The sequence below is a fragment of the Protopterus annectens genome, chromosome 14.part0 (genome assembly GCF_019279795.1).
Source record: "Protopterus annectens isolate FY-2018-M chromosome 14.part0, PAN1.0, whole genome shotgun sequence".
Lineage (NCBI taxonomy): Eukaryota > Metazoa > Chordata > Ceratodontiformes > Protopteridae > Protopterus > Protopterus annectens.
The window spans coordinates 527,622,286-527,641,748 of NC_056748.1; the positions used below are offsets into that span (position 1 = coordinate 527,622,286).

At 35.9% G+C, this 19,463-nt stretch overlaps 1 protein-coding gene across 1 annotated transcript in view; it reads right to left on the reverse strand.

The window, feature by feature from the left end:
• The window catches only part of RET (ret proto-oncogene), a 314,327-nt gene that overhangs the window by 76,335 nt on the left and 218,529 nt on the right, over positions 1 to 19,463 (reverse strand). Inside the window, exons 12-14 of the mRNA XM_044056282.1 lie at positions 13,300 to 13,514; positions 8,674 to 8,796; positions 3,092 to 3,162 (exon numbers count right to left, since the gene is read on the reverse strand). Coding sequence (XP_043912217.1) covers positions 3,092 to 3,162; positions 8,674 to 8,796; positions 13,300 to 13,514 — 409 coding nt within the window. The remainder of the gene's footprint in view (positions 1 to 3,091; positions 3,163 to 8,673; positions 8,797 to 13,299; positions 13,515 to 19,463) is intronic.

The window sequence follows — 19,463 nt, forward strand, 5'->3', positions numbered from 1 at the left end:
TTATATTCGTTAAGGAGTGGAGTTGTCTTATGTTTTTGGTAGCGTGCCCAGACTTTGTCTCTCTGTCTCATGGTAGCAAGAGTACTTTTGGAGAGCCATGGGGCTGATTTAGTTTTTATTCTCTTTGTCCGTAAGGGAGCTTGGGAGTCTAGTAATTTCAAGAATGTTGAGTTGAAGTATGAGACTGCATTGTCTAGAGGTAGTGTTTTTAAACAATTCCAATTAACTGCTTGTAGTGAGTTAGAAAAGGTTATTGGGTTGAAGTTTTTTTGGTCATGGATAGTAATATAGTTATGGGTTCGTTGAAGGATAGTGGGAAGTCGGTGGGTAAAGGTGGGTATGTGGTCACCAAGTGGGTCGGGAAGAGTGCCACTGTTGGTGAAATAGTGAGGATGGGAGACTAGAATCCAATCCAATATACTCCCATTGGAGGGGTTTTTGGCTGGGTGAGTTACCAAAGTGATGAGTTGTGAGAAATTGTAGAGGTTGATGTTAATGGGGTTTGTAGGAGACTGGATAAGGGCCCAGTTAATGTTTACATCTCCTAGGATTATGGTTTTGTTACTAATGTTACTGGATAGCCAGGAAAGGATAAGTTCGAGAGTGGAGATATTATCCCCTGGGGGGATATAAAGGGAAGCTATACATATGTGTTTATAATTATTGATTTGTAGTAGGGTAAGGAGAAGTTCGGTGTTGTTAAAGTGTGGGATAGGTTTGTTGTAGGGAGAAACTACTAGGGAGGAAGAATATAGAAGGGCTACTCCTCCACCTTTTTTGTGAGCTCTGTCTTTTCTTATGATGGAGTAGTTTGGAGGGACTATTTCAGAGTCTTTAATGTGTGGTTTTAGCCAGGTTTCAGAAATAGTGAGGATGTCAGGTTTATTGTGTGTGAGCCAAGCATGAAGGTTTGGGACTTTGTTTACTACACTTTGGGAGTTTAAGGAAGTGAATAATAGGGATTTATTTATGGTGGTTGTAGTGGTGGGGCCTGGATTAGGATGGATGTCTCCAGATATGAGAGTGCTAATCAGATGTAGTATGGAATAGTTTAGGTGAGTAGTTAGCAATGAGATGAGATTGGGTTCTTTTGTGAATTGGAGGGTTTTGCTAGTAGTTATGGTGATAGAGTTAGCGTGGTAGTAGATAAGTTTGTGTCGAAATAGAAGGAGGTTATCGGAGGGTATAAATGGGGGGAGATAAGAGGGTATGAGTGTGAGAAAGGTGAGTTGTGAGGATTAGTTGTGTGAAAGGGTTGGAAGTGGATGGAAATTGTGGGCTGGGAAAGATGGTAGAAAGAGGATAAGGTAAGGAGTAGTAATAGTGAAAGGAAGAGGAAGGAGTGTTTAGAGAGCATGATGGGAAAGAGTTTAATAGAGTAGTAGTATTAAACTAGAGAAGTAAGGTATATAGGAGATAGTATGTATATAGGAACTAGATGTTATCTAGGTAGTAGTGTATGGGGAGTTGTATTAGATTGGAGGGGTGAGGTTTGGGTGTGGGAATATAATGGGACTGGTTATGTAAGATAATGATGGGGAGTTGACTGTAAGTTGGTTTTGGCGGGAAAAAAGAGGGTGTGTTTTGGAAGTGGGATACTGATTGGAGTAGTGTGGCAGTGGGTGTGGTATTAGGAGGAATAAATGTAGATGTACTGGGGGCGGGTGGAAATTGGGGGCAGGGTAGGGGAGCAGAGTGAGCCAGCAGGGCAAACGGAGCGGGTATGCCCAGAGAGCAGAAGAGGTACGAGAGACTATCAGTAGAGCAGTGTTTTTTATTTTAGTTATCAGCTTTGATTCTGTTTTTAGGAATTATAGATTTAGACTGACATACATGATGTGGTTCCTATAATGATACTGCTGTGTCATTAAACCACTTTATTATATCTGAATAAAACAGTTTGTGATTCTGGGCATGATGATAAATGTTTCTTAAGTTCCATCTGTAATGTACTTCCCGCGTCATTCTCAAAGGAAACTGTTGTATTTTCTTTCTGTGTATTTGTGGAGAGAGCTTAGAAATGTTTCTTGAAAATTAAATTCGCAAACTTGCATCTTTAAAAGAAACTCAAGTCAGTTGAGGAGGTTATAATAATACATACACTTAAAGAAACTCAAGTCAGTTGAGGAGGTTATAATAATACATACACTTTCCCACTGTCTGTCACCAACATCATTACTATCTGTGCTACCATTAAAAATAACTGCCTGTGTAGTCACTGTTATTTATTACATTCCCGGATAACTGGCAATGCTCTTCAGGGGAGGTCCAAACAAGTTGATATACATGCATTTAAAATACTAATAACTTTAAAGTATTCTTTGTATAATGAAAATGCAGTAAGAGTAAAATGTAACAGTCAACAAATGCATGCTTTTTATATTTTATTTTATTTTAATTTATCCATATAGATTCACCTGGGTAGTTCACTTATATGGCGGGGATCTAATTTTGCAAACTGAGAATGTGATATGTTGCTTTTCAAAAGTAATTTGTTTCACTTCAAACACACTACACAGAGTAGATTGTTTTGTATGGGGAGGACTCAGCCCACTTTTTATGTGCAGAGAAGACTTGTCTTATCTGCTGTTTGAGAGGGTTCCACTATGAATCAGAGGTATATCTAAAACAGGATGAAAACAACTGATCAAAGTGCCATCCAATTGAAAAGACAAACAGTTTCTGCAGGGGGTAAGCATCCTATACTTCTTTGTTGAAGGCTTCACTCTCAAACTCTCTTAGTAATATGTACTAATTACAGTGTCTCATTGTTTATGGCAAACATCAATCAATGAGTTGTAACTCACCCTATTCACATACAAACATGGACAGGAAAAGTGTTTGAGAGAGGCTCACTTGGCAAAGTTTGAGAACCCATGCAAAAGTGGCACATATTTCTTTTTTGTCTTTTTTCTTCTCAGATTGTTCTTTGAATAGATTGCCTTTTCTTACAGTAACTGATGAATTTGTAACTGTGATTCTGAGAGGAAGCAAAGCATTAGCACATATCTCTATAAGGAGTCAGCCTTACAAATTATTTAGTCAAAAGCCGAACAATTAAATTGCATTGTGGGATTATTAATGTACTTACACATCACTCTGTGTGGTGTAGATGTGGTCAAACAGTGACTCAATTGCCATCCACTTGACAGGTATTCGACCCTGGGCAAGAAATAAAAGAAATAACAGTTGAAAGAAAGAAAAGCTGTTTTTTTAAAGGAAAACAGAGAACACAGCAAATGTTTTTGAAGTCATAGTAATTTACGCAAACCAGGTTTTATGAACGTTTCATCACACAGCATATCAGTCCTGTTAGGGTTCTATCTTCTAACCACTGGCATATATGACGTGATGCTGTTTTAGCAAAGGACAAAACACAAACTGAAACAACTTATATATTTTATTGTATCTTAATGTTGCAAGAATACAGGATAAGACCACCACTATGACGTACATAAAAGATCCAAAAATGTATTAAAAGAAATAAGCGCTTTCACGTGCTGAATGCTGCATGCTTCTTCAGATTTCACTATAACAGTTAGAACACAGTCTTTAAATATATTAACCAATTCACCTTAATTAAAATCAATCAAACAGTAAAATCAGGTAAATTAGGTAACCATAATGACTGTTAATGTCAGATAACTAAAATGCTGCTAACTCAGACACTTCATGACAAGCACACTGCCTATAAAAAACATAATGTAATATCTAAAATATGAACCTTAAACCATGTATACATCAAGTATAATACAATATAATAAATGCAATAAATGAAATGAAATGCATATAGAACCTGAAAATGAAAATAAAAATAAAAAATATATATATATGCATAATGAATAAATAAATTCATATGAAACTAGAATATTATTATAAGTTACTGAAATAACTATATACATCTAAAATAAATAGACATATAAATATATATAAGTTCAAATTTTAATATTTACAAGCAACTAATACTGGCTTAATACTGACAAATTGATTTAAACCAGGTTCTAGATGAGCTCATAACGTAAAAGCCAACATAATTCAATGGATTCTAAATAATTCTTATTATTCCCGCCTCTCCTGTTTTTATTTATTATCTGTAATACCCTAAACTTAAAAATATGATCTGTATGACTATTTACATGTTTGGCTAGGGCATTCTGTTGATTGTTCTTTCTTATATCGTATATGTGGTTGTACATCCTGTCTTTCAGTTTTCTAGATGTCATACCTACATAGAACACTAAACAGTGTATGCAGGTCGCTAGATAGATAAGATTTTCATCTTCACAACTTGCATAAAATTTGGGTATAAATTTATAATTAGTGACAGGATGAATAAAATGTTGTTCCTTTGAAATAAACTTACACATGTTACATTTATTACAAGGATATGTGCCTAACTTATTTTTACTTCTAATATGATTGATATTTTCAGTTTGAAAATGTTCAGTACATAAAATCCTCCTCAAATTCTTGCTATTCCTGTAGGTAAAGGAAGGAATACTGTCTACTATATTCTGAATCTTGGAATCAATAGTAAGTACCTTCCAATTCTTCTTTATAATGTCCATGATGTTCTTATTATCATTGGTGTATCTGGTTATAAAGACTACCTTAGCATCATTAACAGTAGCCTTTCTACCTCTTCTATAACCAATAGCTCCTTTGATGTTATTGCCCCTATCATTAGGGACATTCATAACAAGTTCTTTAATCCTACTTAACATGGGGTCAGGATAGTCCCTATCTAACAATAAAGTATGCATGAAGTCAAGTTGTTGTTGCATAATTGAAACATCCTTACAAGTCCTGATAATTCTTAGATATTGTCCCTTCACTATATTGGAAAAAACAAACCTAGGGTGCATGCTGCTAAAATGCAGTAGTGCATTTTTCCAACAAGGCTTCCTATATAAGGCAGTGGATATGTTACCTTGACTATCCTTAATTATACTTATATCTAGGAAGTCCACCTTATTAGATGAAAACTCAAGGGAAAATCTCAGAAAATCAGTAGCTGATTCTAGATAACTGATGAATGCATATAATTCTTCTATGCTGCCCTTCCAAAAAAATAAAATATCATCAACAAATCTTCTATATAGTAAGACTTGCTTGTAATAAGGACTATTAAACAAGAATCTTTTCTCCCATTGGTGTACTACAAGATTTGCATACGAGTTAGCACATGGGGTCTCCATGGCGACCCCCCCATTTCTGTGCATATAACTTATCTCTATATAGAAAAACATTATTAGATAACACAAGCTCTAAAAGTGTACAAATCAAAATAACTTGTTCATTATTAAAACTATCTAATGTACACAAAAATTCCCTTATGGCTTCTATGCCATAATAATTAGGAATAGAGGTGAACAAATTTTTCACATCTAGGGTTACTAATATCCAAGAGGATAAACATCCTACATCACTATATAAAGTATTTAATTCATTAATCAGTTGATAGCTGTCTTTAAGAATGACGGATATATTCCTTGCTGTCAGTCCCAATAAACTTTCCAAATAATTAGAGATTCTTTCAGTAACCCAACCTTCACCTACCACTATGGGTCTCATGGGGGGGGGGGTAAAATGCCCTTATGAATTTTAGGCAAGCCTTTTATATATGGTATCAATGGAAAATGCATTCATCAGTTATCTAGAATCAACTACTGTTCTTAGATTTTCCCTTGAGTTTTCATCTAATAAGGTGGACTTCCTAGATATAAGTATAATTAAGGATAGACAAGGTAACATATCCACGGCCTTATATAGGAAGCCTTGTTGGAAAAATGCACTACTGCATATTAGCAGCATTCACCCTAGGTTTGTTTTTTCCAATATAGTGAAGGGACAATATCTAAGAATTATCAGGACTTGTAAGGATGTTTCAATTATGCAACAACAACTTGACTTCATGCATACTTTATTGTTAGATAGGGACTATCCTGACCCCATGTTAAGTAGGATTAAAGAACTTGTTATGAATGTCCCTAATGATAGGGGCAATAACATCAAAGGAGCTATTGGTTATAGAAGAGGTAGAAAGGCTACTGTTAATGATGCTAAGGTAGCCTTTATAACCAGATACACCAATGATAATAAGAACATCATGGACATTATAAAGAAGAATTGGAAGGTACTTACTATTGATTCCAAGATTCAGAATATAGTAGACAGTATTCCTTCCTTTACCTACAGGAATAGCAAGAATTTGAGGAGGATTTTATGTACTGAACATTTTCAAACTGAAAATATCAATCATATTAGAAGTAAAAATAAGCTAGGCACATATCCTTGTAATAAATGTAACATGTGTAAGTTTATTTCAAAGGAACAACATTTTATTCATCCTGTCACTAATTATAAATTTATACCCAAATTTTATGCAAGTTGTGAAGATGAAAATCTTATCTATCTAGCGACCTGCATACACTGTTCAGTGTTCTATGTAGGTATGACATCTAGAAAACTGAAAGACAGGATGTACAACCACATATACGATATAAGAAAGAACAATCAACAGAATGCCCTAGCCAAACATGTAAATAGTCATACAGATCATATTTTTAAGTTTAGGGTATTACAGATAATAAATAAAAATCAGGAGAGGCGGGAATAATAAGAATTATTTAGAATCCATTGAATTATGTTGGATTTTTAAGTTACGAGCACATCTAGAACCTGGTTTAAATCAATTTGTCAGTATTAAGCCAGTATTAGTTGCTCGTAAATATTAAAATATGAACTTATATATATTTATATGTCTATTTATTTTAGATTTATATAGTTATTTCAGTAACTTATAATAATATTCTAGTTTCATATGAATTTATTTATTCATTATGCATATATATATATTTTTATTTTTATTTTCATTTTCAGGTTCTATATGCATTTCATTTCATTTATTGCATTTATTATATTGTATTATACTTGATATATACATGGTTTAAGGTTCATATTTTAGATATTACATTATGTTTTTTATAAGCAGCGTGCTTGTCATGAATTGTCTGAGTTAGCAGCATTTTAGTTATCTGACATTAACAGTCACTATGGTTACCTAATTTACCTGATTTTATTGTTTGATTGATTTTAATTAAGGTGAATTGGTTAATATATTTAAAGACTGTGTTCTAACTGTTATAGTGAAATCTGAAGAAGCGTGCAGCGTTCAGCACGTGAAAGCGCTTATTTCTTTTAATAAATTTTTGGAGCTTTTATGTACATCATAGTGGTGGTCTTATCCTGTATTCTTGCAATATTTTGGTCTTCGTTTTGGGATTGGGACCTCTGGATAGCGGCAGAACCCTAATTCACACTATTGTATCTTAATGTTGCGTATAGTAATGACACTTCTGCGTCACTTTAGGTGGTTCATATTTTTCAATTTGTTATAAACCAAAATGGTCTGATGGGGCTACCATACTGACTTGATTTTCTTTTTCAGTCTGTCCTTCTTCCTCCCAGAATGAACTTTGTGTCCCCCTAGTATTGTAAGGTTTAGACACCATTTCTGATACGTTGTCTCTTAATTTATTACATTGTTAAAATTGTGAATCACTGGCTTTTTAGACTTGCACTGGAGATGGTATCAATGTTTTTCCCCCTTGATTTATTAAGATTTATGTTAACTGTAAGTGTGCCTTTCATAGTACATTTAAATATTCTGCTAGTGAAGCTAGTTAAATTACAAGCTTACATTCTGCATCCTGATCGCAGTTTATAGTGATTTTCCTCTTTATACTTCTATTGCTCAAGTAGAATGTTGTATTTCATTCCTCTAGATGACTAGATGACCTCCTTTCATCTGTAACTAAGAGTCAGGGCCTTACAGACTTAAAAGCTTTTTTTTCCAGTTTTGTATGATCTAGTTTGGTCTAGTGACCCTCAAAAGTCACACAAGATGACACGATTTTTTTCTATAAAAATATGTTAGATTTTAGATAATAAAAACAGTGGGATTTTGGCCATTTGTTTCTGTGTATGAATGTAAACAGACAAATTAAAATACATTTGCTGTTTTGCTATTGTTTAGCTAAACAAAGCTGTTATTGCAGGGGGAAAAGTAAGGTTAAGTCAATGGGAGGATGGAGCTGTCCTTATGGTTACAGTGTGTGAGTGACACAGAAGAAAGCTGTGGTAATCGTCTTCCATTCCTTTAACTATTATACTCTGTGGATGGTGGCAGCTAGACACTGGACCACTATAGGAATTAACCATGACTTATAAACATGAGCAAAAGATAACCAATGAGCTTAAAAAAGGAAGAGTGCACTTCCTAAGCTCACATGTGTAGCACTTATAAAAATGTACACATTTTTATATTTCCACTTTTTCAGCATCAGTGCTTTGTTGTGTTAGAATACGGCACATCAGTTACTGCATGTGAGACTCTTGTACTAGGATATAGATGTAACATAAATATATCCAGGTTAACAGGATTAAACTGACAACCACACAAGTTATGAACAGCACAGGCACTATTATTTTTCAAACTATGCCAAACCTGAACTTAGAATACAGTGTCAAAAGAACTTGTTATTAGATGGGAAAAGGTCAGCATTGAACCATTGTACTGAAAGGCAATGAGATAAATGTAATTTTAATTATTAAACCATTTAAAGCGACAGGTTTTCCTGAGCAACTTAGCAAATGCATTTAACTAAATACCTTGCTTCTCTTCACATAGGAATCTTCTTCGTAAACGTCCCGTGATAACCCAAAATCAGAAATCTTCATTTTACGCCCTTCTGCTACCAAGACATTTCTTGCTGCTAGATCACGATGGACAAGCTGGAAGGTAGGATTATATCACATGAGTAGTTTAGAAAGAAGGAAAGGATGACACTATGAATGATTTATCTTGTACTTTGCATCAGTACACTTTAATTGCTTTGTCAGAGCTAAACCCAAAACAGTAGCACCTGTAGCCATTTATATCTTTAGTTCCCTGATTTTCTCTCATATCTTGCAGTGTTTCATAAATGTAGCTTTCCTAGATGATTAGCTCTTAACTCTATTTCCATTATCCTATATCAAAATAATAGTTTAACTTTATGTTTTAAATATTTTATATATATTATTACTTGTTTTATCCCTTTATTACCTTGTGCTAAGTTTTATAATAATCATGTCCCTGTTGACATATCACCCCATCTAATGGCAACTCCATGTTTCTCCTTTCTTCACTTATTCTTTATTACTCACTCTCTTATGGTGTTACTGCAGCAGTAAATACTCTTCCCCATCTGCAATGCCTGTTAGTATGTGACTGCTAATTAAAAAACCCTGCACCTAATGTTACTCCGTGTAGTAAAAAATGAGTCATGCTGTCAACAAGTGACTAACATTTCTTGGCATACAGCCATTGCAACTCTATAATTATGCATTTAATAGAAAGCTCATTATGTCATGTGAAATTATACATCCCCTCACATAATGAAGCCATTACAGTACTTTACTTAATATTGCTGTCTAACTGTATACACATATATATGTTTGTGTGTGTGTGTGTGTGTGTGTGTGTGTGTGTGTGTGTGTGTGTGTGTGTGTGTGTGTATATATATATATATATATATATATATATAGATATGTATATATATATATATATATATATATATATATATATATATATATATATATATATATATATATATAGATCCCCTTCAGAAGCTCAAAGTTTCAAAACTTTGAACTTCAAATGGCCAAGACCATAAGATCGAAGTTTTGAAACTTTGAATATTTTGAATGGAGATCGCTGTACAGAGCAGAACGGGATATTGACTGTTTTCCTCAATGTACTTAGTTAGCAGGGGTTGTGGGGGGATGCAGGGGGCCAACGTAAAAAAAAAAACTGTTTTTATTTCATTTTCAAAGTTTCAAAACTTTGATCTTCTGGGCTCAGCTATTTGAAGTTTTGAAACTGCAAGCTTTATATATATATATATATATATATATATATATATATCTACGTTGATCCATAGAAATTACATTTCATAGAAACGTAAACCCTCAAACTCACTTTCGCGAAAGTGCACGTTGTCGAAAATGCAGTTTTGCGAAACACAAAATAATGGTGAAAAAAAAAACAAACACAAAAAAAAAACACACTAAATCACACCCCCATGTGTGAAGCTGTGCCCCCCACACCCCCTACTTAAATATATGAACTCTGAGATTGCACTACAGTGGTAAAAATGATATATTCCCTTATCCACACTGTAATGCGATTTGACAAATCGCCTATCGCGAAAGTGCACTTTCGATATAGTGCACTTTCGCAGAAGTGGGCTCATCCATCTGTTTTTCAATGAAGTACTTCGACAAACAGAGGTAGACCTATATATATATATATATATATATATATATATATATATATATATATATATATATCTATGGTTTACTATCACAATGCCGGAAGTATTCCAACAACAGATGTCTGAATACTTCATAGTTCGGCAGGTTATGTGAGCGAATGTTATCATTGTGAATGGACTGTGCATTCGCAATTATAACGTTCGCTCATGTGGGAAATACATCCCTTTCCTCACTGTAGTAGTCGAGATGGAGTTTGACATTAAGGGGGGGGGGGGGAGCCCCAGGGAAGGCAGGGGCTTGCCCCCCTGCATAACTGTGAATTTAGGCTAGTTAGGTAGGGAGTTACGGGATGGGTGGGAGTGCTGTGTATTGTCAGAAATGTCGCGAGCGACATTTTCGACAATACACAGCTGTTTTTGACATTAGAGAAATATGGAAATGTTCATTTCCGATGTTTAAATTCGAACATTCAGACACATTTTATTCTGAGTTTCGAATTTATGATAGTAAACCTATATATATATATATATATATATATATATAAATATATATATATATATATATATATATATATATATATATAATACACACACACACACACACACACACATATATATATATATATATATATATATATATATATATATATATATATATATATATATATATAGAGAGAGAGAGGGACATATATGGGCATGTAAGTATATACTGTAAACTGTTGACTTGCAATTGTTCAACAGTGTAATTTGGAGTTATGCTTCCTGGATTACCACTTCTTTCGCTCAATAAATTCCCCTTGATGAATACAGTACAACAAATAAACAAATAAATATAGCTGAACTCAGGAAATGGAAAATTACTACTCATAACTGGAAAGTATTAAAAGTGACAAAGAGTTGGAGATATGTATTTCTTTCTGTTGGTTTAACCAGCTGAAACTCACTACACACATATGCCCACTCTCAGAGATTATTTAGGAGCACTGATCTGCTAAATAATTCATTTAGATTCACAAAGTACGCAAGTGGAAACCTTGGGATTCCAACCTAGTACTTTTGCATGCAGGCTGTCTGCATTTTGTGATTTAACTCACTCAGTTTCACATCCTGCAAATAAGAAATAGGAAATATATTTCTAGACATTCTGGGCAAAAGTGGGATCTTTCCTTTGTCAAACAAATTGGAAGGGAACAGGTGAGTTAGAAAAAAATACGCACACACACACACACACACACATATATATATATATATATATATATATATATATGTATATATATATATATATATATATATATATATATATATATATATATGGGTCTACTTCAAAATGTTGACCATTCAGTACGCCGACTTTCATATGGCCGACACCATATGATCGACATTCCGAAAGACCGACATCCTGAAATAACACCATTTACCTACTTTTAAACACAGTAAAACTGTGTTATGCAGACCCCCTGCAGCCCCCATACCCCCTGCTACTTAAATATTCTCACTCCGAGATCGCACTACAGTGCAAGAAAAGGGAATCTCCTAGTTCCACACTGTAGCGGGATCTCTGCTATCATTTGTCGGCCTTTCAAACATTCGCTCATATGGTGTCGGCCATATGAGTTTCGAATATTTGAAAGTTGGAACAAATGAAGGGCTCCCATATATATATATATATATATATATATATATATATATATATATATAATTATGCAAGCAGGTATACTACAACCAATTTTAATTAGTATGGAAGGTTTTTTAGATATGAAGTAAAAAAGACAATAAATCAGGTATTTTGATTTCAGATCTATGTGAATGACTGTCTATGAAGGTGCAAGGTCTTGCATAAAAAACCCTGCTAACCAATATGATTAAATGGAAAAGAATAATAGAGCTGGATTTAACAGGCCTCCAAGGAAACTCTTTTTATGCCTGCTCCAATGTAAAAGACATTTTAGATGGCAACAGGGCATGAAGAAAACTATGAGATTCAGCAGAAGGATTACAAAGGACTAGTTCAATAAATACTCTAGTTATAGTAAAAGGTACACTGTCTTAGTGGTGGTGAGGAATGGCTTCACAAAGTAGTTTTAGTATGTACCTTACAATCACCAGCATAGTTCTGAATTAGCAATGCTAACACTGATTCAATGTTAATATGAAAATGCAATCCTTCTTCAATATGGAATACAATGGAGTCTGAAATCTGAATGATTTTAACTTTGCTGCCTTTCACCCTGTCCTCCATGCAGTCCTGGCCTGCTTCTACTGTTTTTCTTACATACATAATTGCAGAGGATAGCATTGTTACTTCACAGCAAGAGCTTCCCTGGTTCAATTCTTGGCTGGGGTGACATTTGTGTGGAGTCTGGACACAGGTGTGAGTGTGCTTGCATGTGTGTAGTGTGGAAGAACAACCATGACAGGGCTAGTGACTCAGTGGTGTAATCCTTAGCTCTAGATTATTGTCACTGTTGAACTGACACCCCACCCTCATGTACAAAAATTGGAAAAAAAGGTTGTGGGTGGATGGATGGATGGATGGATGGATGGATGGATGGATGGATGGATTAATTGCCCTACAATGGTATCCCAGCTGATGGCATCAACAATGCCTTTATTACCATATGATTACTATTTATCAGCATATATATTGTATGAATGCATTTGTACTCTCACAGGCATTCCTCCTGCTCGTTAACAGTAATTACCTAAGCAGTCAATTACCAGTTAAGCTAAATCATTAAATACTAAAACACTTCCCTCCCATACTCAGTTTTCTTTGTTTTTTATTGCTACTTCATAAGATGACACAGTGGTGTTATCTTCTTAAACGTGGCTGCAGGTGTACCATTTACCTTCATGCCTTGTGCAGTTATAATGTTTGAGTCTGTAAGAAGATAATCGGATATCAGGAAGTGGATCTCAGTTCCTACTCCAATGAAATAATCACTAAAATATGTTGACACAAGATGTAGTAACTTCTTACCTTCATTTCTGCTAGATACTGCATCCCTCGTGATATCTGCCAGGCAAAGGAAATGAGGTCTCCCATTGTGAGTGCCCTTTCATCAGGATTATCCAGGTAGCTGGAGTTACGGTTAGTGTCACTACCCACATAGCTAGGGCCGACTTTCCGACTCTCCCGCAGAAAACTGCGCAACGAGCCATATTTTGCATATTCCACAATCAGGTACAGTGGTCCTACAAAAAGAAAAAGAAAATTAAAATGGACTTCCAGAACTGATACAAATTTTAAATGCATGGCTTATGACTGTAATCATCAACTTCCAGAGTTAAGGAAAACAGTGAGCTGGGTAGAACAATCATTAGCTCTGATATCACTTTTACATTTCTGGACATGGTGCAGAAGTTACTTATGAATATCCTTGTTCTCTGTTGCAACATCAGCTGCTAATCTACCCAACATTTAGAAGAACAGAGCAATGATACTTATCAGGTGATATTCAAACACAAGCAAAATGCAACTTTACTCCTGCAGTTACTGTGCCTGCAACCAGGCACACCTTTCAGATTTCAAATACGTTGAATGCATGGCCGGTTTAAAAACAAGAACTGCCATGGGATTTCAGGTTCTGTGCTGATTTATTGGCCTTTTTATGTTTGTTTATATATATATATATATATATATATATATATATATATATATATATATATATATATATATATATATATGGGTCTACTTTGTTTTGTTGAATCTCATTTCACTGAATTTCCTTTCAAACCGACCACATCGCTGAAAACACAAATTACTGAAAACTCATTTCACTGAATCTCATTTCACTGAACTGAACTTAGTATATATGGCACTGTGTAGAGTACTGTAAAGCAAGTAAAAGGTATATGCCCTTTTCCTCACTGTAGTGAGATCCTGGAGTTAGTATATATAGTTAGGGGTGTGTGGGGGGCATAGCACCCCACCTTGTTTGTTTTATATTCTATTTTACCAAAAACGTCAAAACAATACATTTTAAACAATAGACATGCATAGTTACAACACCAATGACTAACTCTCTCCAGAAGACAATATGTACTCAAACTAAGTGGGGGCTATGCCCCCCACACCCTCAAATGTGGGAGGCTGTGCCTCCCACAGCCCCCCTAACTATATATACTAACTCCAGGATCACAGTACACTGGTGAAAAGCACATATACATTTTACTTGCCTTACAGTATTCTACACAGTGCCATACATACTAACTGCAGTTCGACAAAACAAGTAGAAGTCGACTGTAAAGTTGTGCTGTAACACCAAAATTTTCTATAAAAGAAAAATGATAAAGCCCAACACCATGGTGATATCCAAGTAAAAATATGACAGTAAAACGGAACTCTTTGAAGACACTTTAATGAAAAACTGGTAAGTGCTTTCATGATGCACGGATCACTTCCTCAGACCATACATTCAGTAAAAAAATCAAACCTCAGTTTAAAACACCATTAATTAAGTACTGACCAATAGAAACACTCAATTTAAAAACATAATAAACTGGGTTAACGAAACATGGCATATAAAAAGCAAATTCATCTAAACATCATTTAAACACCCAAAGAGTTCCATTTTACTGTCAGATTTTTAATTTCATATCACTGTGGTGTTGTGCTTTATTGTTTTTCTTTTATACTAACTACAGTTCAGTGAAATGAGAATCAGTGAAATGAGTTTTCAGTAACTTGAGTTTTCACCAAAGTGGTCGGGGTGAAATGAAATTCAATGAAATGAGATTCAATGAAACAAAGAACAAAGTAGACCCATATATATATATATATATATATATATATATATATATATATATATATATATATATATATATATAATATTACTGAAGAATGTATGTAAGTATTTATCTATTTATGTATGTATGTTTTGATTACAGAGATGCCCACTGGATTTAGGCTCATTCTCAGTTTTGATCAGGGGGCAGAAAAGCTCCAACAGGTATGTAGATAATGTGAACATTGTCAGAAAAAAAGTTTGTGTGGACTACCATGAACTGTGAAATGATGTTTCAACTTAGTAATAACAGCAGTGGATGTTAGGTTACATAGTAGATTAATCTCAAATAAATTCGAATAAGAGTCTACCAAAATAAAGTAGTGTTGATTGTTCCAGTCAAAGATATCAGATGCTACAGTAGACCAAGCTAGTTCAGGAACTGGACTTAGCTGAAGCGGTTCTCTTTGCAAATGTGATCTAGTACTATTGCATACTGAGCAAGAAGAAAGAACTCTATCAATGCCTTTTGGCAATGAAGGCCAAAATACTAATTCTCTTGCTCTTCTCTTAGTAGATGTGAACACTGGGTGACCACAATGCAAAATCTGGACATATTCTTGTTGTAAGGAAGCAGGAACAACAATTTTATGCCATCTTCCATCAACAATTCATCTCTGTAAGGAAAATACATTTGCACTTCAGGTGGTACACTAGATTGTTTTGACGGCCATCTGGCATTAATATAGTGATTGAGCTTCTTTAAAATCGGATAAGTCTGAGTGTGATCTCTTAACTCATCAAGTCTAGTGGTGGAAAAAGTATGCACTGACAACACACCAAAGTCAAAATTCTCTGCATCAAGCTGTTCTGATGTATTTCTGGGTGATCTGGATAAGGCATCAGCCAGGTAGAGCAATTTGTTTTTGTATAGACCATGTTGAAATTGTACATTTGCAATTTGAGCATCATTCTCTGTAATCTTGATGGAGCGGAATGCATAGGCTTCTTTAGACTAGTAACTAGAGGTTGATGGTCAGTTTCATTCTGAATAGCTTGACCATAAATATAATCATGAAACTTGAAACATGCAAATACTATTGCCAAAAGCTCCTTCTCAATTTGAGCACACTGCATCTCAGTTTGGGTTAGTGTTCTAGATGCACGGGCTACTGGTCTGCCCTCTTGAAGTATAACTGTCCCTAGACCAAATTTTGAAGCATCACAGGAAAGAGTAACTGGTTTAGTCACATCATAGTATCTTAACATAGGTGGGGTGGCAATTTTCTGCCTGAAGTCTTCAAATGCCTTCTGGTGCTGTTCCAGCCATGACCATGCAACATTTTTGTGTGTGAGCTCTCTTAAAGGTGCTGTCATCTCACTGAAGTCTGGTATAAATTTACCTAAACAGTTGACCATGCCCAGAAAACATTGTAAAGCTTGTACATTATTTGGTGCTGACATTTCAAGAATAGTTGTTTGCTTGGTCAGGTGTGTTCTCAAGCCTGTACTCATAAACAAATGTCTTGTGTATGTAACTTCTGGAAGTCTGAATTTGCACTTCAGTAGATTGAGCTTCAAGTTTACTTCACGTGGTCTGTCTAGAACCTTCTTGAGGTTTCTGTCATGCTCTGCTTCACCATTGCCTCTAACCAACAAATCATCTACTATTATGGCATAAGGACAACACGAAAAAATTTGCTCCATTGCACTCTGAAAAACTTCACTTGCAGAATTTATTCCAAATGACATCCTTAGGAATCTGTATCTGCCAAATAGAATACCAAAAGTAGATAGAAATGAGGATTTGCGATCCAGCATCACTTGCCAAAATAAACTCTTTGCATCCAAAACAGAAATTACAGTGGCATTCAATATTAGAGCTGCAATTTCTTTGACTGTGCACATTGGATGATACAGTCTATTTAATGCTTTGTTCAGATCCCTTGGGTCAATGCATATACTGATTTTGTCTGAGCCTTTTTTGTGAGTGGCTACCATGGACGACACCCATTAATTTGGTTCTGTGACTGGACAATCACACCTTGCTGCACCATTTTATCCAAATGAGCCTTAACTTTATCTTGTATAGCTATCAGAACTCTTCTTGTTGGTCTGACTACAGGAGTGACCTCTGGGTCTAACTTCATGGAAGTTTGCCTAGCTTGTCATCGAAAACATCAGCATACTCTGAGAAAAATGGCTTCAGAAAAACTAGAACTTGGAAATGCACTTTCATGATGAACTTCTTTAGCAAAAGAAAGCAGATTCATTCTTAAACTATCTTTGAGACCCAATAAAGATTGCACTGGTCTTCAGACTACATAGAATGACAGGTTGTAATGGTTCTTGGCCAAATAACATGAAAGCATCACTGAACCTTCAGTTTGAATTTCTTCACCTACATAAGCAGCAAGTCTCGCACTACTGGTTACATTGAGTTGTTCCTTAGTTCTCACTTTAGCGAATGTGTCTGCTGATATAACATTACAGTTTGAACCAGTCTCTTTTGAGCTCTGTGGATTTTCCATTAATCTGGACAGTACAAAACACTTCACTTCTTGTTAATAAGTTCACTGCATCAACTCTTTCACCAAGCACTGATACACCATCTACATAGAAAACTGACTGCTTTGATCAACTTGATTTTTGTGTGACCTTTCTTTACAATTATGTGAAGCTTACTTGATTTGCAAAACTTTTGGAAATGGTTCCATATTTTACACTTGTGACATTGCTGACCAAATGCTAAGCACTTTTCTCTTTTAGACTCATGATTCACACCACAACTACGACAGGTAATAATAAAGCTTGATATGGTTTTGCTGATTCATGTTTGCACTGCACTGAGCTGGTGCTGGAGCTTTCACCTTTCTTGGAACTTTCCTGGAAGCCTTGTGCCTTCTTTGGAAACCTTGAGCTGCCACATGCTTAGGCCTGCTGTTGTTTGCCATGTGATGCATACTATCTACATTTGCTCTGGAGCCAACTGAAACCATGTTCTTGTCATTCACAAGCATACTTGTGTGTTTTTCTGTCATTTCATGGATTTGACAAATCTCTATGGCCTTGCTCAACATTAAATCACTGTCATGAAGTAAAATCGTTCTCACAGCAGCATTACTAATACCACAAACAAAACTTTCCTTTATCAGCTCATCTTTTAAATCACCAAACCAAAACGTTTCATAGGTTCACAGGTTGGTATTAGGCTATCGGCCCTAAGGCCTATGCAAGCCTAGCCATAACAATTCCCTGGAAATTTTTTCCCACAATATTTGCTTCTCTGGGCCCCTGTCTAGCAGGGTGACTGACATGATCCCCGGGGTGAATTTCCTAACTCCCATCCAATCATCAAGGTTCCTTTTGAAGAGGGCCAATGAGGTGCTCTGCTTGACATGTATGGGCAGTCTATTCCAGAGTATGGGGAGTCTCTGGGACAGGAACCTATCCCACCAGCATGTTTTGTTCATTGTGATGATAAGGTTTAGATCCCTGGAGCATGTGGCTCTGAGGGATTAGGATTTCTTTAAGTGGAGCATGTCCAACAGCTCAGGGTTTGACATGGCCTTGTATGTTAAGCAGAGATCGCCTCTGAGTAGACGATATGCCACAGAGTATAGCTGGACTTTTTTTAGACAGTCAGCATATGGCATCTGCTTTAGGCCTGTGATTCTTTTAGTGAGGTATTTCTGTGGCCTTTCCAGCTGTTGCAGATGTCTTGTGAGGTACATACCAAATGGGGCATTATACTCTATAATGGGTCTAATGAGGGATGAGTACAGTGGGACAATGACCTCCTTTTTTCTCGATGAAAAGCCCTTAGTGATAAGGTGTGCCATGTAGAAGGATTTCCTGACTGTTGTGGTGATGTGTTTATCGAAAGTGAGACCACTGTCCACTTGTGTCCCTAAGTCTCTCATCACACTTTCGATGTTTAGTGTCCTGCCACCTATGTGGTAGTTCATGGGTACATGTTTTTTCCAAAGGGGATAACTATACATTTCTTGGCATTAAGCTTGAGCCCATGGCTCTGGTACCAGGCAACTGTATCTGTAAGGCCCTTTTGTAGAATATCCACATCATTTGGGGATTCAATAATGGCTCTCAGTTTGCAGTCATCTGCAAACTTTGTTAGCCAGAGTCCCTTAGTGTTGGCCTGTACTTCAGAGAAGTAGATGCCAAACAAGAGTGGTCCCAGGACTGAACCCTGAGGTACTCCACTTGTCACTTGTCTTGAGCTGGATTTGGAGTCGGGTACTTTTACAGTCTGGGTTCTGTCAGTAAGCCAGTTGGCAACCCATCGAGTGATGAAGGGATTTATGCCCAGCTTAGTAAGTTTATCAATGATTCCAGAGTGGGGGATGGTGTTGAAGGCCTTGGCAAGGTCCAGATAGGCTGTGTGGACCCCTACCCT